This window comes from Actinia tenebrosa, unplaced genomic scaffold, assembly GCF_029948245.1.
Source record: "Actinia tenebrosa isolate PJP-AT-01 unplaced genomic scaffold, QUT_ActTen_1.0 PGA_scaffold16__25_contigs__length_10494907, whole genome shotgun sequence".
Lineage (NCBI taxonomy): Eukaryota > Metazoa > Cnidaria > Anthozoa > Actiniaria > Actiniidae > Actinia > Actinia tenebrosa.
This window is the reverse complement of record NW_028292576.1, coordinates 7751066-7776861: the sequence shown is the minus strand read 5'-3', so window position 1 is coordinate 7776861 and position 25796 is coordinate 7751066. Positions and strand designations below refer to the sequence as shown.

Sequence of the window (25796 nt, the reverse complement as noted above, 5' to 3'; positions counted from 1 at the left end):
AATAACACGTGGTCTAGATATGGAAAAACATTACGTCAAAGCTTTTTTGTTGTCTTTTCTTGGTAGTTCTTAAATTTTAACTTTTTTGTAGACTATGCCTTTTTTTCTTGGTGATTTTGTCATCCTAATATAGCAGGCCATCAATAAAGATTTAGATTTTTATCAATCTCATATTGGTTCTCTTGTATACAAACTTAGCAAAAAGCTCAAGCATATACACGACTTTCAAAAATGGCCGCCAAACTCGGTTGGGACTAGGGACAATTGAATGGAAGCGGGGTAAGCATGGCCTACGATATTTTGTGTCAAAGTCATTCTGCTCACCAATTCCAGTTCTTTTAAGCGTCTTTAGAAGTAAGGGGTTAATGACTTTGACACAAAATATCATACTGAGTAGATTTTTGTTTACTAATGAGGCCTTACTTACCTCGCTTCCATTCAATTGTCCCTAGTCCCAACCGAGTTTGGCGGCCATTTTTGAAAGTCGTGTATGCTGCTGAACTTTTACAAACGATAAAAACAATTAATAAAACTGCTTTTAAATTGAAGCCCAAAAAACAAAGCAGAAAAGTCCTGACATTTGAAAGGTTTTAGTAGTGGAAAACTATGGCAATGATTTACAGGATGTACACAGTACAAAATGCTGCCTCAGTTATCGCTTCAAATATTTTCGTTGATTCACCTAATAAAAAAAACAAAGTTACGGCAAAACAAATGCGACCAATCAGATGTGACTACAAGATGTTGTATGTTTCCCTCTCATAAAAACCGCTCTAAAATTAAATCTGTGTGCATTAAGTCATTGCGCAGCTGGCGGAGTCCCAGACAACCGCATTCAAGGCTGATGTCGTTGCAATCGATCTTCACCAGCGATTTCAAATACTATCAAGTTATTTAAATAGTTATTTGCAAAAAAAAAGATCCTTAAAAATAAAATTCACTAAGAAGGCCGTCATTTTGCTGTGTCGCGTTTTCCAGTTTCTCCTGAGAAAGAAGTGGTTCCTCCATTGTATTAGCACAGTTTATTCTATGCCTAGAAAAACCAAGAATTATTCTTGAGTAAGACGATTTATTACACTCTGTGGTCGCGCTGTCATCACTGGGTATTGTTTTCAAATAAATAATAGTATGTAGATCATAAATGTTGGTCGCTTTTTTAAAGGTAATCTCTTATCACTTAAATATAAATGTTTTCTTACGGGAATTTTTCGACTTTTAAGAAGTGGATTGCTTGCTTATTACTGAGAAGGTTTAAATGTTGGTGACAATGCAAACCGAAAGTTTAGATCATGAATTGCGGTCGTTTTTTAGAGGCTTTACATTTTAAATGTGGGCAATTTGTTAAAATTTATGTTAGAAGTGGACGACTAACAATGGTTGCTTATTGGAGGTTATCGGTCGTTTGAGAAGGGCAATTCTGAGAAGTAACCATACGAAAGGCGGTCGCTTGATTAAAAATATTTCGCTTGGAGTTGACAGATTCTTAAAAATGATCGAATATCAGAGGTAAACGTGATACCGACCATCAGAGGTCCTTCACTTCACGGCCGCTTTATACAGGTCATGGCGATTGCGTATCAGTGGTGGTCAATGACTATAGGTGGTCGGTTGATATAGGCTAGTGCAAGATATACGAAAGATAAACTTTAATTTAGTTTTTCTTTACTTACCACTGAAAATGCTCCTCACATGCTAAAGTATTAGGAATGCCTTTGAGACCTGACCTCGACCTGTAAGAAATGCAGCCAAATTAATATTATTATTATCATCATCTACATTATTTAGAGAGGGTGACATGTGACGGTACCCAAAATAGCACTGATAAAGTCGTGGCCCTCTATTTTTAATTTCTCTAAATGAAACGGGACCGCCATTTTAAATTACTGAGACATTTGTCACCAAACTACCAGCTATTTCAAGAACTGGAGTACCAATATATTAAGCCCTAAAATAAGAAAAGCATTTTATGCTTTTAATTATTTTGCTTTTTAGAGAAGCTTTTAAATAAAGACAATTTTAGAGTATATTATTAGACTTACCTTTTTCGAGTTCTAATATTTATTTATTAAGTAAGCATTCAATATCTGTAATGTATACTTTTATGATAGAATTTTATTTTATTATTAGTTTATGCTTGAATTTCTATAAATTTTATAGCGATTTTGCAAAGCGCCATTGAGCTTCTGGAAATGGCGCTATATAAATGGAGACATGACTCAATTCTTAACTTCATTGCCAACTCGCTCAAACCTCTAATAGGCCCTTTGCAGTTAACGGTCACGTGTCTGTACTGGTGAGCAAAATTTTTGTTTTTATATTAAATTGGTGATTCTTTTTAGCTACTTGTAAAGAACTGAATGAAACGATGTGAAACCAGTGTGTTACGAAATGCAGTTTTATTACGATCTCTCGAGACCGGCTGTAGAAAGTTTGTTTGCAGTCCAGTAAATTTCACCCATGGGAATCAAGATGTTCATTCATTTGCTCTCAGTGAATTAATCAGCACGTGATTGCTTAGCTGCAAAGGCCCTATTAATCATCGCTCTTCACTTTATGCTGATGTAAATGGTTTTTTTAAGTCCTTCAATTATTACTGGTGACACTTTTCGTCCAGATCTCCTTCTCCTAAAACAGTCCAAGTGCCTTTATGTTCTGGAACTAACAGTTGGGTTTGAGTCTAACCTTGATAACAATGCAGTCCGTAAAAGAGAAAAATACAAGAATTTGATTAAAGATTTGACCAGTAAATTCGATCAGATTAAATTTGTAAACCTCTCGATGAGCTGTCTTGGCGTCCTGTCCGACGAATGTTCTACGTTTTTAGACATGATGAATGACATTGGAGTCGACAAAAAACAACAACACTATATAATCAAAAAAAATAATGAATCTTGCCATTAGAGCCACGTATTATATATTTTGTTGTAAAAATAAGATTTGGGAAAGCCCAGACTTAATGAAATTTTAATATATTTTTTTTCAATATGTACATATATATATATATATATATATCTGTATCATTTATATATCAATCAATTTCAAGTAGCCAGTTGTTAATTGCCTATACGTAGAGAGATTTACAACTGTATTTAAGAAAAAGAATAAAGTTTCCATTATTATTATTATTATTATTATTATTATTATTATTATTATTATTAATAAATTGCGCTATTTCACTAGACCAATTAATTCTATGTTTGCCACCAAGATAAATAAAAGAAAACATATGACTCTCTTTTTTTTCAATGATATCTCGATCAAACATTCAAATTTAAGTTTATCCAACTTCACCACTCCTGGGTGGACGGAAGACCTAAACCAATAGATCGAATTACAATTTGAAAGCTGATTTTTGTGGAAGCATGAAAACTATAGAACGCGGAGAAAAACCCTCGAAGCACAGGAGAGAAACAACAAACAACTCTACTAATATAGGACACCGAGCCAGGCGGGAACACGGGTCGCATTGGTGAGAGGCAAGCTAACTTACAGCATGATACGCCAACTGTGTTTCACCTTCATCTTCAAAAACAAATTTCAAATTTTATCGATAACCTGACAGGACTTGTATTGAAGGAATGCTGTTCTCGAAAACGTTCTTACAGCATTCCATCAGCGCAAAAACTGAAGAGGAAGAGCAATATATTTCTTTTTCGAAACTTTGTCTAAAAGGAGACAGAAATAACGCAGGTTGAAAATCCTCGGGCTACAAACAGTTACAATTCTACTAAAGGGTTTTAGAAATACTAAATTGGTTATTTTTGGGGAAATATATTTATTTTATATGTTTATTACATTTTTAATAACCATTTTTTTAGAATTATGTTATAACCGGTTCCAAAGTATTTTGGGATTTTCCATTTTAGAAAATTAGCAGCGATTTGTTATCATTATCGCAGGTTTATGTTAACCATGGCAATCGAATTGATTTTTTTGGTTGATTTTTCAGTACAAATGTTTTTGCACTTCATTTTGAAACAAAAACTTTAGGTATTATCTCCATCATGTCATTTGAAATTTCATTTGAGTAGTTTTTATTGAAAAAAAATGAAGCATTCTGGTGGAAGGTATGTTTCTTGTCATCCGTTCAGTCCACGGCAATGTTCAAAAATTTTGAGCACTCTGATGGAAGGTCATGCCTCTTGTCATTCTGTCCACGGCAATGCTCAAAAATGTTGAGCACTCTGATGGAAGGTCGTGCTTGTCATTCTGTCCACGGCAATGCTCAAAAATTTTTAGCACTCTGATGGAAGGTCGTGCTTGTCATTCTGTCCACGGCAATGCTCAAAAATTTTGAGCACTCTGATGGAAGGTCATGCTTCTTGTCATTCTGTCCACGGCAATGCTCAAACATTTTGAGCACTCTGATGGAAGGTCATGCTTGTCATTCTGTCCACGGCAATGCTCAAACATTTTGAGCACTCTGATGGAAGGTCATGCTTGTCATTCTGTCCACGGCAATGCTCAAAAATTTTGAGCACTCTGGTGGAAAAGAATAACCAAGCATTGTAAAATAAAAGGTTTAGAAAGTAAACTTTTATATGGATAAACTATTATTGATGTGACAAATAGACCTTTCCACGGCTTTTTCAACTTTTCCACGACTTTTTCAACTTTTACATGAACTGGTTAAGATTCCACCGGAAAATGCTGGAAAAACATCCTCAATTATCAATGTACTGGTTTCACTAGCTTAAAATATTAAAACATGCACTACAATGATATGAAAAGGTGAACATTTATTGAGTAAAACACAAAAAGCAGGAGTAAATTGAAAAGTGCAATATAAAACACTATAATGCTAAGGTAAATCTCCAGGTTAAATAGTAAGCTAAGTGATAGTAAGCTAAATTAAATTAAAAAACGTTTTTCACAAGAACTGGTAGATTTCCGAAGTGCAGCACTACTGCCCAACTAAATTCTTTTATTCAAAAAAGGATATCTTTAAAACAATATTCCGTCTTATTTAACCATTTTTGCGAGAAAAACACACCTTTGTTTACATTGTTATGCATGCATGGTGAACGAAGATCTTCCTTTTCAAATTATTATATTTCACTGGTATTCCATTCAATTTGCTTGGTAAGGCCTTCTTTTGCTTCTGGTAAATGTCACGAATTCAATTTTACGATTAAAGTAGCTTTCAAGTATTGCAAAACGCTGCATTTTGCAGCTGATTTTCAACGATTCAGTTATCACTTACTTTGTAGTCGATGATGCAAGGTCGATCAGAGGTCGATCACGAATTCAAGGAAAACCAGTTTTACTAGATTTTGTCTGTTAGCCAATCAAAAGCAGCGGCAGGCTCACGAATCAAACAACTGATAAAAACTGGTTTTTGAGTTGAAGATATTCAAACTAAAAACTGTGCAACGAAGCTCCACATTTACTACGAGTGATTACTGGAAAGTTTTGGTTCAAAAATCATCATTATCGATAGAAGGAAGTATGAAGGAGTTCAAGTAGCAAAGTCATAACAAAAAAACTGGTTTTGTGCTACATTTGAGGATGTAAACAAAGCGAAAATCATTGAACTTAAAACAAGAAACTTCCAGATGACAACTCAACTTTTATCGGAGAGAGTTTCGGAGGAATTTTATTTCAGGGACATTTCTCTTTTTCAATTTTCATTGCGGTAAAAATACGGTCCATGTAAAAACAAGACTCTTCATATAGATAACCAAATATCTTTATGTAAAAAAGCAGTAAAAGTAAGATTATATTTTGCTTACCATTTTTTTAAAACCAGTTTCAAGTCTGTTTTGCAATGTTGATTTGTCCTTAAAAAGTTCGGAAATCTTCAAAATTTGGATTTTAATGAAAAACATCCAAGGTAAATTTCACTAAATCTGATATTTTATTGGATTATCTGTAATTATCTTTCGTTTTTCAAGTAAAAATAACCAGGAATTCAAAGCGTAATTTTCGTAAACATCCAAATACCTAAGTAATTTGTTTGCCTTGAGTATGCTCAAAAATTTTGAGCACTCCCATGGACATACATTGTATTTTTATCTTAATTTTATGGTGCCTTGAGTATGCTCAAAAATTTTGAGCACTCCCATGGACATACATTGTATTTTTATCTTAATTTAATGATGCCTTGAGTATGCTCAAAAATTTTGAGCACTCCCATGGACATTCATTGTAATTCTGTCTTAATTTAATGATGCCTTGAGTATGCTCAAAAATTTTGAGCACTCCCATGGACATACATTGTATTTTTATCTTAATTTTATGGTGCCTTGAGTATGCTCAAATATTTTGAGCACTCCCATGGACATACAGTGTATCTCTGTCCTAATTTAATGATGCCTTGAGTATGCTCAAAAATTTTGAGCACTCCCATGGACATTCATTGTAATTCTGTCTTAATTTAATGATGCCTTGAGTATGCTCAAAACATTTGAGCCATGTGGTGGTAAAATTTATCATATAATGCCAAATAGCTTGTATAGTAGGATTTATACAGCTTGTTTAGTAATAAAAAAGCATACAGATGGACGTGAAGGATTAAAAGTGTTAATTTTAAGCCAGTTTTAACATTGCATTTGCAAAAAACACTGAACCGTGTCTTCTCACACTGTTTTGTAATAACCATGGCAAGTGATCACTGAAAAACCATTCATTTTGTTTATCCTTATCCATGCCTTCATAATGTACATATTGTAAACACAGATATTTTGCCTGTTGATTAAAGTAAAGGAGAACCATACTTGCGTATTGCCTATTTATTGAAGTAGCTTCCAAAGTCCCTCTCTTAGGTTTTCAAACCAAAAAAATTGAATTTTCGCTGAAGTTTGCTAGTGTTTAAAAAAATTGATAAACAACGAATGGCAGTTCATCCATTGGCATGCTAGTTTGGCTGATAAAACCATTCTAATTCATTATTTTCTAAAATGGAAAATCCCAAAATACTTTGGAACCGGTTTTATTTAAATGCTCTAAAAACACGATAAAATCTGTTCAATGGGAATGGAAGACCTCAAAAGTGCTTAACGAGGTGGAACATTTCCCCCTGGCTCATCCTAATAAGCTAGTAAAATCTAGTAAAATTTGGCTTCATTCACGGCAGAGTATCTTTCTTCAAGTCCCTAAACAATGCAAGCACTGCACTTCGTATCTCTTGGCTTCTCCAGCAGTACAAGAATGGATTAAAAGAACTACTCATGAACTGGATAGACATGGTCAAAACAAAGGCATTAAACAACTTTGTTCCACTGTTAGGTATCGAAAAGAAGAGAGTAAACACCACACAGGCAGGGATGTAACACAATATTGACAAACATATCACGTAACCCATGGTTACAGCAAGTTTCAAGTTGGAGCTAAGTTTTCTGATCGTGGCGTTCACCATGAGTTGAGTTTGGCAGATTTCTTCTTGGTGGTATCTTGCAAGGAAGAAGATCTTGGAATACGAAGCTACAATAGCTATACAACAAAGTGACCAGACGACAATTGCAACTATTCCTCGCACTGAGTGTATAGAATCCGTCAATACACCTAAAAAAGTTGAAGCATCGATGATGAACCAAAAGAGCCAGATGATAATGATAACGATTTTTACTCTCTTCTCTGTTACCAGTTCCGTGTATCGTAGATGCAAAAATAACGCCACATACCTTTCACAGCTTATGGCAGCCTTTGTGGTACCTGATATACAAGCAAGCATATGCGCAAGGAAAGTCAACGCATCCACAAAATTACAGTTTTCAAATAAATTCTTTTGAAAGACAAAAGCACACATCTGGGGCTGAACTAAGGCTCCTATCAGAAAGTCTGCTACTGCCAATGATCCGATCAGAATATTGGCAGGAGTGTGAAGAGAAGTTTTCTTTAATAAAACCACTAGAAACAACCCGTTACCAATAGCACCCAGAAGAGAAAACACAACATTAATGGCAAGTGTAAATCTGCTGATGTAATAGAAACTGTCTGATCGAAACATGAACGGTTTGATTTGTCCATCGGGCCAGAAAAAACATCGAGAATTTCGTTCAGATAAGTTGGTAGCATTCATCTCCTCCATGTAACGAATTAAAGAATGGCCGACACAGTGTTTGTCTTGTATTAAGTTACCTTTGACCCAAGCAAAATAACGTTTAGAGATAATAGGAGCAAAAAGGTCTTTAAGAGTTAAACAGTTTAACGCAATCGAACGCCCACCAAGGTTTTCTGAGACAAAGAGTGCATCTTCTCTTGTTTTCGTTATTGCTTTAGTAAACCACTACCGTACTACGAGGCAAGACATGACAAATCATCAATAGTCCAAGTAGATATTTAAAAATACAACAACAAAAACACAACAAAATGTGCGTGGGCTGAAGAACATCCGCTTTTATTGGAGATTTGATCACTGGAATGATAAAGTGGTTCCTATTTAGTAAGTATATAAAGGAAATACAGAGAAGGAAAAACAAATGAAGGTGTTTTTAATACGAATGACGCAGTAACCATTTAAGTAAGAGGCGGGTGTGAATGAATAGCTTAAATGCGTGTTTCGTAAGGGTTTTGTACTAAATAGTTTGCGGATTGTCCACAGTGGGATGATTTTGGGAAGGCGGAGAGGACGGTTTGTTATAGATAAAAGGATAGATAAATAGATTGAGATGAAGACATGAAACAATCAAACAAACAAGCAAGCCATAAGCAAGTCAACAAATGAGCAAAATACAAAAACTCCAGACAAGGAAAAGGGGAATGCGTTTATTACAGATCTCACAAAACACACACATCTCTTCAAACTCTCTGCTTTCAAGCCCTGAAACAACCTCTTGGCTGATCAAAGACACATCACGGCTAACTCACAGATCGAACCCTGAAACAACCTCTTGGCTGATCCAAGTCACATCACGGCTAACTCACAGATCGAACCCTGAAACAACCTCTTGGCTGATCAAAGTCATATCACGGCTAACTCACAGATCGAACCCTGAAACAACCTCTTTGCTGATCAAAGTCACATCACGGCTAACTCACAGATCGAACCCTGAAACAAACTCTGGGCTGATCAAAGTCAGGGCATGGCTAACACACAGATCGAACCCTGAAACAAACTCTGGGCTGATCAAAATCAGGGCATGGCTAACACACAGATCGAACCCTGAAACAACATCTGAGCTGATCTATGTCGGAGCTTGGCTAACTCACAGATCGAAGCATGAAACAACCTCTGGACTGATGTAAGTCAGTGCACGACTAGCTTAAAGATCCAATCCTTGAACAAACTGTTGCCTGCATGGCTCAAATATTGAACCCTGAAACAACCTCTGGGCTATATTAAATGTCAAGTGACCGTCAATTCATTTTAATCTATGAAAATCTCGTTATTCAAAGTTAACAGCAGATTTCGAATGACTGTGATAAATGGGTATTCCTGTTACACTTGAAACTATTTGGAAAAAAATACGAGGATGATTCAAACAAGGATTTGAAAGACTCCAGCTGCTTGTTATTATATATCCCTCATGTTGTTATTAGCTAGACAAGTTAAATGATATATAGAATATAAAAATAATACATGTCAATTGACCATCAATCCATTTCGATCTATAAAAAACACGAGGATGATTCAAGAAGGATTTGAAAGACTCCAGCTGCTTATTATTATATATCCCTCATGTTGTTATTAGCTAGACAAGTTAAATGATATATAGAATATAAAAATAATACATGTCAATTGACCATCAATCCATTTCAATCCATAAAAAACACGGGGATGATTCAAGAAGGATTTGAAAAACTCCAGCTGCTTATTATTATATATCCCTCATGTTGTTATTAGCTAGACAAGTTTAATGTTATAGAATATAAAAATAATACATGTCAATTGACCATCAATCCATTTCAATCCATAAAAAACACGGGGATGATTCAAACGAGGATTTGAAAAACTCAAGCTGCTTGTTGTTATACCCCCCATGTTGTTGGATGAACTTCATAAAATCTTTTTCGTTCGGTTTATCTTAGTAATATTAACCAACATGGCGGCTATATTTCCGTACCTATTGTCTAGCTCTATATCCCTTATTCATATTTCTAAATGACCGTCCATATACATTGGTTCACTGGCCAAATACAAAGCATTCAACCGAGGCAGCAAGGTTTAAATTTGAATCCTTTGAAACTACCTCGTATTTCGACCAATGTAGATTTGACCGAATTATGGAAGGTGGTGAATTGGGTAAACATGAAAACGAACAACATACCAAGCCCGAGCTACACTATGGTTACAACTTTGTCTGAACCTTCAGGCTCCTGTATATTTTCTTCTGTACTGACGTTATAGGAAAAGATGCTGTCTTTGTAATAACAACTACAAATGGTTAGACCTTCACGTGGCTCGGATGACAACGTAAAATGACGGTCCCGTCTCTCCACACTAACTAGGGACCTTAAGCTGCAGGACGGCAACGTGGGCGACAACGTGGGCGAATTTGAAGCGCTCCAACCTTCTATTGTATTATTATTTCGTGTTTACCTAGTATTTTACTCAATAAGCATCCCCGTTTTAGAGTGAAATGTCGTCTTTTGGGAGCGCTTTACTTATAAGAAAATCAGCAAAGATAAGCTTTTGGCGTAGCCGTTCTCTTTAGTACGTAAAAATAGGACATTTCATCTTACTTTCAGCATAAGACGGTAATGATGCATAGTATTTCGTACATTCCAACGAGTATCTATTGAATAGCGCAATTAGTGCTATTGTATGTTTGTCGTCGTCGTCGTCGTTGCCGTCCTGCAGCTTAAGGTCCCTAATCACCCTGCAACGGAGGGACGTAAAAGAACCACTGAGGACGTAAAGAAACACTGGCAGTGATCACCCTTAGTGTCTGGCCTTTACTAATGATTTCTTAATGGGTTGATTGTGAGATGGGTATGGGGATTTTACGGGGTGGGAAGTTGGTGCAATGTACCTCAAAGGGACTCTGAGTCCTATTGTGCAGCACCAGCTAGCCTGCGGGAAAAATCTCAAATAAATAAATAAATTATTTACATCTTTCAGTGAAAGGATGATAATGATAATATTTGAAATAGCTTTATACCAATTGCTAGTATTCCAGAATAGCGTTTTTTAAATCCCTGAACAAATCAAACATCGCCTGTCGTACTTCTTCGTTCCTCCAGCAATAAAGAACAGGATTGAAGGAACTGCTAACGAACTGAATCGACATGGTTATGACGAAAATGTTAAAAAGACTCGTCCCGCTGTCATGACGTATAGCAAAAAGAGTGAAAACAAGACAAGCTGGAATGTAACAAAACATGGACAAGCAAATCACGTGACCCATGGTCGTTGCCAGGTTCATTTGTGAGTCATTAGACGTATCGTTGGTTTGGACCGTTGGCTGGGCCTGGGAGATGGCCCTTCGGTGGCGTCGAGCCAAGGCAAATACCTTAAGGTATGAAGCTACGATAGCAACACAGGATAGCGACCACACAAAATTACCAACAATAGCTCGAAATAAATTTATTAACGGGTAAGCAAGCCCCAAAAAAGTCAAAGAGTCGTAAATCAACCAAAAGAGCCAGATGATAATGACAACGATCGTTACTCTCTTCTCTGTCACCAGTTCCGTGTATCGTAGATGCAAAAATAACGCCACATAACGTTCACAGCTTATGGCAGCCATTGTGGTACCTGATATACAAGCAAGCATATGCGCAAGGAAAGTCAACGCATCCACAAAATTACAGTTTTCAAATAAATTCTTTTGAAAGACAAAAGCACACATTTGGGGCTGAACTAAAGCTCCTATCAGAAAGTCTGCTACTGCCAATGATCCGATCAGAATATTGGCAGGAGTGTGAAGAGAAGTTTTCTTTAATAAAACCAAAGATGAGAGTATGTGGACCGCGTGGCACTAATGAAATAGTAGAAGATAATATAGGTAAGTTGTAGTGCTTGGGAACGAGGTTATTCCGGGCGAAAGCCCTTGGAATTAAATTCGGAAAAATTAATTTCCGACCTCGCTGGGATGCGAACCCACGACCTTCGGAATTGTACTACCGATGCTCTACCAGCTGAGCTAGAGGTCAGACTGAGAGCAGGCCGGGGTGAAATAGATGTTAGGTCGCGGTAATTATGATGCAAAGATGAGAGTATGTGGACCGCGTGGCACTAATGAAATAGTAGAAGATAATATAGGTAAGTTGTAGTGCTTGGGAACGAGGTTATTCCGGGCGAAAGCCCTTGGAATTAAATTCGGAAAAATTAATTTCCGACCTCGCTGGGATACGAACCCACGACCTTCGGAATTGTACTACCGATGCTCTACCAGCTGAGCTAGAGGTCAGACTGAGAGCAGGCCGGGGTGAAATAGATGTTAGGTCGCGGTAATTATGATGCAAGCGAGGTCGGAAATTAATTTTTCCGAATTTAATTCCAAGGGCTTTCGCCCGGAATAACCTCGTTCCCAAGCACTACAACTTACCTATATTATCTTTTAATAAAACCACTAGAAACAACCCGTTACCAATAGCACCCAGAAGAGAAAACACAACATTAATGGCAAGTGTAAATCTGCTGATGTAATAGAAACTGTCTGATCGAAACATGAACGGTTTGATTTGTCCATCGGGCCAGAAAAAACATCGAGAATTTCGTTCAGATAAGTTGGTAGCATTCATCTCCTCCATGTAACGAATTAAAGAATGGCCGACACAGTGTTTGTCTTGTATTAAGTTACCTTTGACCCAAGCAAAATAACGTTTAGAGATAATAGGAGCAAAAAGGTCTTTAAGAGTTAAACAGTTTAACGCAATCGAACGCCCACCAAGGTTTTCTGAGACAAAGAGTGCATCTTCTCTTGTTTTCGTTATTGCTTTAGTAAACCACTACCGTACTACGAGGCAAGACATGACAAATCATCAATAGTCCAAGTAGATATTTAAAAATACAACAACAAAAATACAACAAAATGTGCGTGGGCTGAAGAACTTCCGCTTTTATTGGAGATTTGATCACTGGAATGATAAAGTGGTTCCTATTTAGTAAGTATATAAAGGAAATACAGAGAAGGAAAAACAAATGAAGGTGTTTTTAATACGAATGACGCAGTAACCATTTAAGTAAGAGGCGGGTGTGAATGAATAGCTTAAATGCGTGTTTCGTAAGGGTTTTGTACTAAATAGTTTGCGGATTGTCCACAGTGGGATGATTTTGGGAAGGCGGAGAGGACGGTTTGTTATAGATAAAAGGATAGATAAATAGATTGAGATGAAGACATGAAACAATCAAACAAACAAGCAAGTCATAAGCAAGTCAACAAATGAGCAAAATACAAAAACTCCAGACAAGGAAAAGGGGAATGCGTTTATTACAGATCTCACAAAACACACACATCTCTTCAAACTCTCTGCTTTCAAGCCCTGAAACAACCTCTTGGCTGATCAAAGACACATCACGGCTAACTCACAGATCGAACCCTGAAACAACCTCTTGGCTGATCAAAGTCAGGGCATGGCTAACTCACAGATCGAACCCTGAAACAAACTCTGGGCTGATCAAAGTCAGGGCATGGCTAACACACAGATCGAACCCTGAAACAAACTCTGGGCTGATCAAAATCAGGGCATGGCTAACACACAGATCGAACCCTGAAACAACATCTGAGCTGATCTATGTCGGAGCTTGGCTAACTCACAGATCGAAGCATGAAACAACCTCTGGACTGTTCCAAGTCAGTGCACGACTAGCTTAAAGATCCAATCCTTGAACAAACTGTTGCCTGCATGGCTCAAATATTGAACCCTGAAACAACCTCTGGGCTATATTAAATGTCAAGTGACCGTCAATTCATCTTAATCTATGAAAATCTCGTTATTCAAAGTTAACAGCAGATTTCGAATGACTGTGATAAATGGGTATTCCTGTTACACTTGAAACTATTTGGAAAAAAATACGAGGATGATTCAAACAAGGATTTGAAAGACTCCAGCTGCTTGTTATTATATATCCCTCATGTTGTTATTAGCTAGACAAGTTAAATGATATATAGAATATAAAAATAATACATGTCAATTGACCATCAATCCATTTCAATCCATAAAAAACACGGGGATGATTCAAGAAGGATTTGAAAAACTCCAGCTGCTTGTTGTTATATCCCCCATGTTGTTATTAGCTAGACAAGTTTAATGTTATAGAATATAAAAATAATACATGTCAATTGACCATCAATCCATTTCAATCCATAAAAAACACGGTGATGATTTAAGAAGGATTTGAAAAACTCAAGCTGCTTGTTGTTATACCCCCCATGTTGTTGGATGAACTTCATAAAATCTTTTTCGTTCGGTTTATCTTAGTAATATTAACCAACATGGCGGCTATATTTCCGTACCTATTGTCTAGCTCTATATCCCTTATTCATATTTCTAAATGACCGTCCATATACATTGGTTCACTGGCCAAATACAAAGCATTCAACCGAGGCAGCAAGGTTTAAATTTGAATCCTTTGAAACTACCTCGTATTTCGACCAATGTAGATTTGACCGAATTATGGAAGGTGGTGAATTGGGTAAACATGAAAACGAACAACATACCAAGCCCGAGCTACACTATGGTTACAACTTTGTCTGAACCTTCAGGCTCCTGTATATTTTCTTCTGTACTGACGTTATAGGAAAAGATGCTGTCTTTGTAATAACAACTACAAATGGTTAGACCTTCACGTGGCTCGGATGACAACGTAAAATGACGGTCCCGTCTCTCCACACTAACTAGGGACCTTAAGCTGCAGGACGGCAACGTGGGCGACAACGTGGGCGAATTTGAAGCGCTCCAACCTTCTATTGTATTATTATTTCGTGTTTACCTAGTATTTTACTCAATAAGCATCCCCGTTTTAGAGTGAAATGTCGTCTTTTGGGAGCGCTTTACTTATAAGAAAATCAGCAAAGATAAGCTTTTGGCGTAGCCGTTCTCTTTAGTACGTAAAAATAGGACATTTCATCTTACTTTCAGCATAAGACGGTAATGATGCATAGTATTTCGTACATTCCAACGAGTATCTATTGAATAGCGCAATTAGTGCTATTGTATGTTTGTCGTCGTCGTCGTCGTTGCCGTCCTGCAGCTTAAGGTCCCTAATCACCCTGCAACGGAGGGACGTAAAAGAACCACTGAGGACGTAAAGAAACACTGGCAGTGATCACCCTTAGTGTCTGGCCTTTACTAATGATTTCTTAATGGGTTGATTGTGAGATGGGTATGGGGATTTTACGGGGTGGGAAGTTGGTGCAATGTACCTCAAAGGGACTCTGAGTCCTATTGTGCAGCACCAGCTAGCCTGCGGGAAAAATCTCAAATAAATAAATAAATTATTTACATCTTTCAGTGAAAGGATGATAATGACGATGTTTGAAATAGCTTTATACCAATTGCTAGTATTCCAGAATAGCGTTTTTTAAATCCCCGAACAAATCAAACATCGCCTGTCGTACTTCTTCGTTCCTCCAGCAATAAAGAACAGGATTGAAGGAACTGCTAACGAACTGAATCGACATGGTTATGACGAAAATGTTAAAAAGACTCGTCCCGCTGTCATGACGTATAGCAAAAAGAGTGAAAACAAGACAAGCTGGAATGTAACAAAACATGGACAAGCAAATCACGTGACCCATGGTCGTTGCCAGGTTCATTTGTGAGTCATTAGACGTATCGTTGGTTTGGACCGTTGGCTGGGCCTGGGAGATGGCCCTTCGGTGGCGTCGAGCCAAGGCAAATACCTTAAGGTATGAAGCTACGATAGCAACACAGGATAGCGACCACACAAAATTACCAACAATAGCTCGAAATAAATTTATTAACGGGTAAGCAAGCCCCAAAAAAGTCAAAGAGTCGTAAATCAACCAAAAGAGCCAGATGATAATGACAACGATCGTTACTCTCTTCTCTGTCACCAGTTCCATGTATCGTAGATGCAAAAATAACGCCACATAACGTTCACAGCTTATGGCAGCCATTGTGGTACCTGATATACAAGCAAGCATATGTGCAAGGAAAGTCAACGCATCCACAAAACTACAGTTTTCAAACAAATTCTTTTGAAAGACAAAAGCACACATTTGGGGCTGAACTAAGGCTCCTATCATGAAGTCTGCCACTGCCAATGATCCGATCAGAATATTGGCAGGAGTGTGAAGAGACGTTTTCTTCAATAAAACCACTAGAAACAACCCGTTACCAATAGCACCCAGAAGAGAAAACACAACATTAATGGCAAGTGTAAATCTGCTGACGTAAAAGAAGCTGTTTGATCGAAACATGAACGGTTTGATTTGTCCATCGGGCCAGAAAAACGAATGACAGTCTAGTCCAGAAGTGTTTGTACTGTTCATTTTACAAGATTTTTTGCTACCATTCAGATTCGTACGAAGGTCGTACGAAGGAAGTTTGATTTAAAGTGTCGCTAAATGTTTTCTTGCTTTTTGGTCTTATATCTCGCACCAAAAAGAACCATGGCCACTTAACCAAAAGGGATCATTAAAAAAAATTATTATTTACTCAAAATCTTTTTGACGTAAATAAAGAATCTTTTAATAGACTGAAGTGAAATTCTACCGGAAAGAAAACTGCAATAATACAAACACCTTGTTTATTTAAATGCAAAGACAAGAGTACTTCTTTTTCCTGAAGTAACAATAATTGAAGTGTCTTTGATTCTATCGGTAAGTGACTGGAGCGGCTTCCTGAGAAAAACCAATCAGATATCGATATCTCTTGCCCAACCAATTAACTAAATAAATAGTCAAATAAATGAAACCATCTGGCTCGTTCTGTTTAGAAATGGATTAAGGATATCGGGAAGGATATCGTTAAAGCATGAGTTTTTTTCTCTCCGTCCAATGAAACCGGTATGCCACAGCTTTTTTCTCGAAAACAGTCGGTTAATGTATGTAAAACAAGTAAAATTCACAAACTACTTTTTTGTTATTAATAAATATAATTTCACAAACAGACGGCCATGAAAAGTTCGACTGTTTCAACTAGCATGCACGATGTGGAAGTAAATACATTTATTGCAACCCATTTCCACAACCAAACCCCCCCCTCTTCCCTCCTTCCCTCTCTCCCTATCTCTCTCTCCAGTCTTATTCCGTGTTCATCGAATCCAAGTGAAGGTTCTTTTATATCCTTCTATTAATTGATACTAATGTACATCCGGCGATATGTTCGTCATAAAGACCAACTTCTGGGTTGATATTATCAGGGCGCAGTTGCAGTCCATCCTTTTTGACTCAGACTGTAGTAGATTTGATAGACGGAAGTCAGTAAATAGGATGCTATCAATAGACGTCACTTCCGGTAATAGCTCTTTTTTTGATGGCTTGTAGAATCCTGGAGGTTGTTTTGATCTCTTGTTTTCTGGTTTGATGTCGTGAAAATAGTCAAATACAATAGTTTGAGGACTTATTTTGATATGTTTTGACTTAGCATCCGCTAGTTGCCCCCCAGTCAACCGCTTGTTTGCCCCCCAGTCAACTCCAAAAAAGTCACGTGATTGATAGTAAGCAATACATTTTAAAATGATTTTATCACTTCTAAGCGAGCTTGCATTTTGTATAAACGTTTCCGTTGTGCTGTTCTGCTGAGGGAGTACTTATTTTATGTATCATGAAACATACTACCACATTTATATCTATTATATTAAATTAAGAGTATGCATGTACCTATATTTTATATTTTACCCTATGTATTTGCTCGAATTTGTTCCCACATTTTAGGTTTCCCTGTTTAGTGCATAACTTGTGGTATGCTAGAAGACCGACACGATAATATAACTTATGTATTTAATATATAATCAACCATTACATATCTATTTTACTCTAATACCAAAAAGTGATATCTTTACATGTGAAGACATTAAATGATGTTTTCACACGTGAAAATAACACCATGGGTAGGAATTCTTAGAAATCGCATTCAATAGTATAAAACCACCAAAATCGATTATTATTTATAATTACAACTGTTATTAATCTCGCGTTCTGGTTGGCTGGGAGTGCGTGCTTTATGAGAGTACACAGCATGCGAGGGCAATTTCAGTTGCGTCATTAGTATAAAAAAACGGTCATTGTTCAGTGATCTGTATTTTATAAAAGAAATAAAAAACTTGCTTGCTGTGCTGTGTGCAGTTATAAAGCACTCGGATATTGGCAGAACACTCGAAAAGTGTCGAGAAGCACTCCGTTACGCGTCGTGCTTTTCCTAACACTTCTCTCGTGTTCTGCCGACCCCCGCATGCTTTATAAGTGTCCACAGCACCATATAGTAAACAGAATATTGCACGGCCGCTTAAAGATACGGGTTTTACCTTCTCGATTTTAGAATATCTTATACTTGTTCGCTGCGTTCACTCGTTTGATATCACCTCAGCAATTAAAGATAAAATTTGTATCTCTGCGCGGCAATGTAATATCCTCTAGGTATATCAAAAATGGTCATATACTTGTGTTACTCACCAAGTTGCATTGATCATGTCATAATGACTGTTAAACTGTTTGCTCAAACAAGTCGAGCACATCAGCAGCTTCGTGGCATCAACCACACTGCAGGTCGTCTTACAACATTTTATCTGCATATAAAAACATACATTAAGACCGCACTATTGGGAACCTGCTTTTTGACTGTCCCATAGTAAAGCATCTCTTTTGTTAGGCTAGTTTTAGTTTACTTGTTTGGAAGACCAATCTATTGTCATTTTAATCCCTTTTATTGTTTCTCAAACTAATAATGAAACTTGTAGCAAACAATGTGGAATGCCCCAAAACATGACAAGGAGTAAGATATGATACACAAGTCATCTGATGGACTCAAGCTTAATCATAAATAATATAGCAATGGAAGATAAGAGCATCTGATGGACTCAAGCTTAATCATAAATAATATAACAATGGAAGATAAGTGCCCCCCCCCCCCCCCCCAACTTATTCACTTGTAAGAGGAATATGGCCATTTATGAGGATATTGAACCAAGATGAATTCAGCCCGCTTATGATATAGGAACTTATTGTGAGAGCAATAGGTAGTTATTTATGAAGTGTGGTTCCCTTAGTTCCGCTCAGTTATGAAATTGTGGTTGGTGGGGAAGTCCCTTTTACCGGCGTTTACATTGCTACGCGGCCACCCCAGACAAAAATCGCGACGTGCACTTTGCAACAGACTGCAGTCAATCAAACACGTTGACGCCATTTACACGCGTGTGTGATTCAAAACGCTCCAAAACTTCGGTCGGTTGTTTACAAGTATTATGAACCGTTTGGATCGGCCCGGATAGGCCCGGTGACTGTGGTTCATAATACTTGTAAACAACCGACCGACGTTTTGGCGCCTTTTGAATCACACACGCGTGTAAATGACGTCAACTTGTTTGATTGACGGCAGTCTATTGCAAAGTGCACGTCGCGATTTTTGTCTGGGGTGGCCGCGTAGCAATGCAAATGCCGGTAAGAAGGTAGTCACATAACGTAAGGACCATTTCTTGGTAGTCATTTTGGCGCGCGCGTCTACACATAAACTCACCAGTCTTCGTAACTTGAATGAGTACAGCTTATTATGGGATGGATAGCTTATCAGGTGATCAGTAAGGTGACCACGCCCATCGCATAGCAATAACCTGAATATTAATAAGAGATTATTAGAGTTATTATCCAGCATTTCAATGTCGATATTTCTTATTGCACTAAAATGATTGCAGTGCGTTTTTCAAGAGAAATAAGCAAAAAGAATGAATGGACGAAGGGAGGAAGGAATTAACGAAAGGAATGAAATGAAATAGAAAAGAAAGAAAAAGAAGAGAAGAGAAGAGAAGAGAAGAGAAGAGAAGAGAAGAGAAGAGAAGAGAAGAGAAGAGAAGAGAAGAGAAGAGAAATGGGGAAAAAGGGGGAAAATGAAAAAATAGACAAAAAGAAAGGAAGGTAAACAAAACGAAATGAAACGAAAAGATATGAAATGGAACCAAACCAAACGGAAAATGAAAAGGAAATAAAATGCTCATTCCTGTCGACATTTGCTATTAGGAAATATCTAGTTTAAAGGAGGTAAAAAATAATTATTATTTTGGATTGTAGAAAATATATCTAAACCTGGTTCTACTTACCCACAGTCCATGCAAGAAACCAAGTTGGACCTCCCTCCACAAGTTGAACATTTTGAGTCTCTTGAATTTCGAAGAGTTTGACATCTGTATATAAAATAAAACATTCTTTTTGGCATGGTGTATCATAAGTCGTCAGTTATTTTTTTCTTTTCTTTACCTCCATAGCTTATACTCACTTCTCAAAAGTTTAAGGGGACAATATGAGAACATGAAATTGTGGAAGTTTATCAATTTTGTCCCCATTCAGTCCCATAATCCTATGCACTATGAAGTTGCTACCACTCTTCCTTTGGATTTAACAAACTTAAGATGAATATTTAGAAGGATTTAATATATAGAAAAAGAGTACAATACCTTTTAAAGAAATCTTTAAGAAGTGTTGCATCTGTACCAGAATCATCTTCCCCCTATTTGATTAAAATACATGTACCTATTTAGGTATTGAGGATAAAAACTGAACAGAATAGCATGGTCTATCACTAATAGACCACTAGTAGCTCAGCCAATCAGAGACAAGATTTGTGATATACCATTAGAAGGTTTATGCTTAATGTAAAATAGAAATGTTCAATATAAAGGTACAAGGGTAAGCTGGAAGAAGTTTTAAGTAACTTCTTACCTGATAGATACTGACATGTTTTCTGGGAATGCTTGACGAACCAAAACCTAAAGAATGAAATAGCTCGAATAATGAATAAAAAGTTCACATACAAAATTTGGTGATCAATTTGAATAACAATTGTTCTGCACTGACTTGCAATGGACTAGCCTCTCATACGTGTGGAAATGCTTTTATGATTCCACGTGGCTAGTCCGTTGTTAGTCAGTGCAGAACAATTGTTATTCAAGTTAGTCACCATATTTCAATACAGTGTACATGTATAGAATGAAAAAGTAAAATTGATTTGACTATAAAGAGTGATTTTTGGCTTTGAAAATGACATCAAAAATACTGATTTTCGTTTTTCCAAAAAAATTTAAAGGATTTTTCGTTAGAATTCGTGAAATTTCTCTAAATTTTTTGATTCAAGAAGTGTTTTCTGTTTAGTAGCAAAGAGTCTAGACTGGCATTCGAGCTACCTCGCTTAAAATTGATGAAGGTGGAATTTTTTAATTAAGGTGGGTTTTTTATGGGCGGTTCTGAGCATTGTAAGAGTTAAAGGGTTAAGGACAATGGCTTTCATTTTGAGTCCAGTTTTTATCCTTACCAGATGAAGATGCAGTATTCACAGTACAATCTTCTGGAAGGTGTCCAATTCTCTTGCACTTCCAACTGGAATTATATCAGTATGTATGATTCATGATAAAATATATGATCTTTTTAAAGATTATATATTTTATAACATATTATATATATCATATATATTAAATTTATCATTTTAACATATATTTTAACACAAAACTAATAATAAATATTAGTAAAAAATACACAGGTGATTATTGAAAATCTTGCACGCTGATTGGTTGAGAAACTCACATTATCACACAATAATCACCTCCAGTGATAATCCAAAATGGCGGCCAGCCGCTTTGTTGCTGTTACTGGGAAAAATGTCTTTTATCTTCTTTTTTTTTTTTTTTTTTTTTTTTTGAAAGAATCCCCTGTGCATTTATACTAAAACATTTATTTGCCATCGGAGAATATTTACCTCGCCACTTGAAGACTCACATCTAGGTAAATATTCCCCACTATTCACTTCGCCTTCGGCGAATAATTGTTAATTATAGTGTGATTATTAAGATAAGTGTGACTGTTTCATGTAAGTGTGCACATAAAAATATTCATTCCTACCATTTGTATGTTGATAGTGTGCTTGTTTTTTCCTTGTATCTGTTTTTAGTGTGATCCCAGTCATCAAGATCTGTTCGCACCTCTGGATAAGGCTGATAGCTAACAAAACTACAAACAATTTAAGAGTCTAAATAATAATGTAAATTATAGAGCAATTCATAAAATAAACGAACAAACAAATGGATAAACACTTTAATAATAGCAGGGGTTCCACTGAGTGCCTCTTCTTCCACTGAATTCTAAATAGAATTTAATGTTTGTAGAGGGAGGACAACCTCTGAACCAGGAGTAAAACCCTTGAAGTACAAGAGAAAACCAACAAACAACTCTACTCACATACAATACCATCATATCACCATCACATCACCAACACAACACACAGGTATGACACAACATCATCATCACTGTCATCATCATTTCACTATCACCTGCACCACCTTAGAATATTGTAAAATTTCAACATCATTTTGCGATGTCTTTTTTCCCCCTTCTCAAAATTACATCTTGGATGCAAGGATATCATTATAATGCCTATTATATAGTTAGTAAAGATATACATGTAAAAACTAGTTCGTTTGTTCATTCATTCATTCATTCATTCGCTCGTTCGTTCATTCGTTTGTTCGTTCATTCATTCATTTATTCAAATATCAAGATTGACTTACTGTTGTCTAGAGTCAGATGTGGTGGTTTGCTCTACTGATGATGGCTGTGCTTCAGTCTCTAAAACCAAAGGCTCCTGAAAACACATTATTGCAATAGTAAGATTTACAACAGGACTGGCACATGGTTGTATATCAGCTATAGAATGAGCATATACCACCAAACTAAAATCCTTCAAATTCAAGTGTTATGATTCTTTACCCTGACAAAATCTCTGGGCTAATCAAAATCAAGGTATGGCTAACACAAAGATAGAACCCTGAAACAACCTCTGGGCTAATCAAAATCAAGGTATGGCTAACAGAGACAAAGATAGAACCCTGAAACAACCTCTGGGCTAATCAAAATCAAGGTATGGCTAACACAAAGATAGAACCCTGAAACAACCTCTGGGCTGATAAAAATAGGGGTACGGCTAACACAAAGATAGAACCCTGAAACAACCTCTGGACTGATAAAATCAAATTATAGCTAACACAAAGATAGAACCCTGAAACAACCTTTGGGCTAGTCAAAATCAGGGCATGTCTGAGTTAGATCAAATAGAAATCTAGTGTGTAAGGTCTTTGTGATTTGGGAGAGAAAAACTGGAGGACCTGAAGCAGTCTTAAACATAACTCAACCAACATGTGATGCCATGTCCAGGAATCAAACTGGAGATCCCAGAGGTGAGAGGTGAGTACACTATCGCTACACTTATTACCCATGAGTCCCAAGTACAAACCTCTTCATCAGTTAAGCCAAAGAAATTACTTGCACCTTCTTCATCAGAACTTGAACTTGCAGCAGAACTTGATTTATTGCTTACATTATCATTGTTATGGTCAGAATCTGATCCACTTAAGCCATAACCTGCACAACACACACAAAACAAAAAATTCAATATACATAAAAATACAGATTACTAAGCAACTCAAACAAATCAAACATCAAGATATTTAAGTTCTGTAATAGTTATAACAATGGCAGGTGCTGCAACACTGTAAATTATTAAACTATAACTATTTAAACCCTCTAAATTTAATCCTACCAAAAATATTATCTATAAATTTTGAAACATTCATCTTCAAATAATACATTAAGACCTCCCAAATTTCATCCTATTGGATCCCTCAAAGTGAGCCCCTTCCCCTTCCCCTAAGGGACTGACCATTAGATAGTTGATGGGAAGCACGGGTGGCGTAGCAGTGAGAGCGCTCGCCTCTCACCAATGCGACCCAGGTTCAATTCCCGCTGAGTTTGGTGTCTTATGTGAGTAGAGTTGTTTGTTGGTTCTCTCCTGTGCTTCGAGGGTTTTCCGGGTTCCCCGGCTTTCCTCATTCCACAAAAATCAACTCCTAAATTCCAATTGGAGTGACAGTGGATGAATAGCTACTCTGTAGAACTGCCACTGCTAAATCCCATTTATTTATTATTATTTCATTATTTATTGATGGGGGTTGTGTAAAAAAACCCAAAAAAAATATCAAGCAAGCACTTAAACCTCAAAAAAATATTGTGCAACCTCTTTTGCTAGAAGAAAAATATCTAACTGTATGCAAAAAAATAACGTGCAAGGGTTGAGCCAAAAAATTAATATCATGCAACCAAAATTCCTGCAACCCCCCCCCCCCCCCCCCCAATCAATTATCTAATGTAATGGTTTGTCCCTAAAGGGAATTACATGTAGATACTGTTGATTACCCAATATTGATGAAGGGATTGTTAGAGGTATTCCATTATCTCCCACAGCAGTCACATCAGTGTTTTTGTTTTGCACAGGCTCTATATCTTCTTCGTTGTCTCTCTTTTTTCTTCTTCTCCTTTTTCTTTTCCTTCTCTTTCTTTCTTGATTGGTTGCCAAGTCATCACTCTCTCTTTTACTGCCAGCTACGATTGAAAACATATAAAATACCAGTGTAAAATTATATGCCTTTAAATTAAGTTGGTGCAATGTTGTACGTATATGGTGGATAAAACAGAATAGGTCTTCTACCTCGTTTTGGAATGTCCCCTGCTTTTGTTATAAGAGAACCAAAGACAGCACCTTCATCTCCCCCTGTTGGAAGAGTGTACGATATATATATACATATAATAGACCTTTAGCAGTTTTTTTAAGGTGTCATCTTTAATTTCTAGGGATGGCAAAAGGATTATGCATGACAAGTGATTCAGGCTAAAATAAAATACAGTAAGTGCATGATGAGTGAAAATGGCAAGCTGAGAATATTCTTTGTTTCAACCCTGACAATTTGTTTTTCTTTTAAAATGCATGTGATTTGTGAATTCCAAGTTTGCCTTCAATACATTTATGCATTTATAGGGTCTAATGCATGAAGAAATATACCTCTACTCTTGATTCCCAATTGGTATAGGTAATAGGACTCCATGCTGTCCAATTAAGAAATAATTGGACAAGGAAAATGCTGAGGACTTCCAAAATTGGATGAGGCCGTAGGCCAAGTCCAATTTGGCAGTCAGAGGAATTTTTTCGAGTCTAATTATTTCTTGATTAGGGAGCATGAAATCCCATTACCTATTAATCATAGAGCTGCCTAATTAATCCCATATCAACAAGACCTGTCCAATTAAGAAAATAATCGAACAGTTACCTATATGGGATTAATGAGAAGCTGTATAATCACTATCGTAATAATTAGAATAAATTATGGAAGTTTCTGCCATACCATACTGTCTAGATATATCTTCAACCTCTTCCTTTCCAATCTGCCCCGTAGCAATCTTGTATCCCTGATAGAATTACAATCAAAAACCATTAACTTTATTTAAAAAGGGTGACGTATTAACTCCAGTAGTTATCTAGCTTACGGCCCTCACAAGAAACACAAACAATAACACAATTGTATACTCATGGGTTTCCTGTGGCATGTTAATCTGTAAGTACAAGTTTACCTGCAGATTTCCCAGGACATTTGTAATCTTGAAGTCTTTAGCAACTATCGGAAAAGAAATAGATAAAACTTTGAAAAATAGACTTATGAAATCACTTATAGGGAATATCGGGTATCCAAATTCAACCGTCAAAATGCAAGCGTCGCAAGAGACCTATACTCACTACATTCTCTCAATTTAAACAAATTCTTAGCGATTTTTCAAGACTGAATGCGGATATAATAACTTTATTTCGTATAATTTAAGGTGCTTACCTAAGTATCCTGGTCTCTTTTGTACGGGATTCATGCTTTTTTTACAACAAACTTCTAAGAAATTCTTCCCGCGAGATCCATATTTGATTTA

The 25796-nt window shown here is 36.8% G+C and overlaps 4 protein-coding genes across 5 annotated transcripts; all 4 read right to left on the bottom strand.

Annotated features, from left to right (window-relative positions):
• Positions 1-144: 144 nt before the first annotated feature.
• Positions 145-25787, bottom strand: LOC116302017 (uncharacterized). Of its 2 annotated transcripts, XM_031711200.1 has the most exons (16): positions 25706-25787; positions 25452-25495; positions 25226-25289; positions 24535-24597; positions 24243-24428; positions 23284-23411; positions 22562-22635; positions 21897-22004; positions 21313-21377; positions 20724-20770; positions 20459-20511; positions 20105-20188; positions 19528-19621; positions 18468-18580; positions 1671-1730; positions 145-1033 (listed from the first exon to the last, which is right to left on the bottom strand). In XM_031711200.1, exons 1-16 carry the CDS (start codon positions 25737-25739, stop codon positions 925-927), a joined length of 1326 nt encoding a protein of 441 aa, XP_031567060.1. In that variant the 5' UTR covers positions 25740-25787; the 3' UTR covers positions 145-924. The 2 variants fall into 2 exon arrangements, with proteins under 2 accessions (XP_031567060.1, XP_031567061.1); XM_031711201.2 differs by lacking the exons at positions 145-1033; positions 1671-1730 and adding an exon at positions 17007-17370.
• On the bottom strand, positions 5839-8808 carry LOC148910697 (adrenocorticotropic hormone receptor-like). Its single transcript, XM_089030966.1, has one exon. It carries the CDS (start codon positions 8027-8029, stop codon positions 7067-7069), a length of 963 nt encoding a protein of 320 aa, XP_088887092.1. The 5' UTR covers positions 8030-8808; the 3' UTR covers positions 5839-7066.
• Positions 9887-12636, bottom strand: LOC148910696 (melanocyte-stimulating hormone receptor-like). Its single transcript, XM_089031377.1, has 2 exons — positions 12454-12636; positions 9887-11861 (listed from the first exon to the last, which is right to left on the bottom strand). Exons 1-2 carry the CDS (start codon positions 12634-12636, stop codon positions 11049-11051), a joined length of 996 nt encoding a protein of 331 aa, XP_088887503.1. The 3' UTR covers positions 9887-11048.
• LOC116302018 (adrenocorticotropic hormone receptor-like) lies at positions 15385-16462 on the bottom strand. The gene has a single exon (XM_031711202.2). It carries the CDS (start codon positions 16341-16343, stop codon positions 15387-15389), a length of 957 nt encoding a protein of 318 aa, XP_031567062.2. The 5' UTR covers positions 16344-16462; the 3' UTR covers positions 15385-15386.
• Positions 25788-25796: the final 9 nt, after the last annotated feature.

Coding starts and splice junctions, on each gene's coding strand:
- LOC148910697 (XM_089030966.1), bottom strand. CDS start 8,029: ATGGAGGAGATGAATGCTACCAACTTATCTGAACGAAATTCTCGATGT.
- LOC148910696 (XM_089031377.1), bottom strand. CDS start 12,636: ATGGAGGAGATGAATGCTACCAACTTATCTGAACGAAATTCTCGATGT. Junction 11,862..12,453: donor GTAACGGGTTGTTTCTAGTG/GTTTTATTAAAA, acceptor CTATTTCATTAG/TGCCACGCGGTCCACATACT.
- LOC116302018 (XM_031711202.2), bottom strand. CDS start 16,343: ATGAACAGTACAAACACTTCTGGACTAGACTGTCATTCGTTTTTCTGG.
- LOC116302017 (XM_031711200.1), bottom strand. CDS start 25,739: ATGAATCCCGTACAAAAGAGACCAGGATACTTAG. Junction 22,005..22,561: donor ACATCTGACTCTAGACAACA/GTAAGTCAATCT, acceptor AATTGTTTGTAG/TTTTGTTAGCTATCAGCCTT. Junction 19,622..20,104: donor GTTTCTTGCATGGACTGTGG/GTAAGTAGAACC, acceptor ATTAATATTCAG/GTTATTGCTATGCGATGGGC.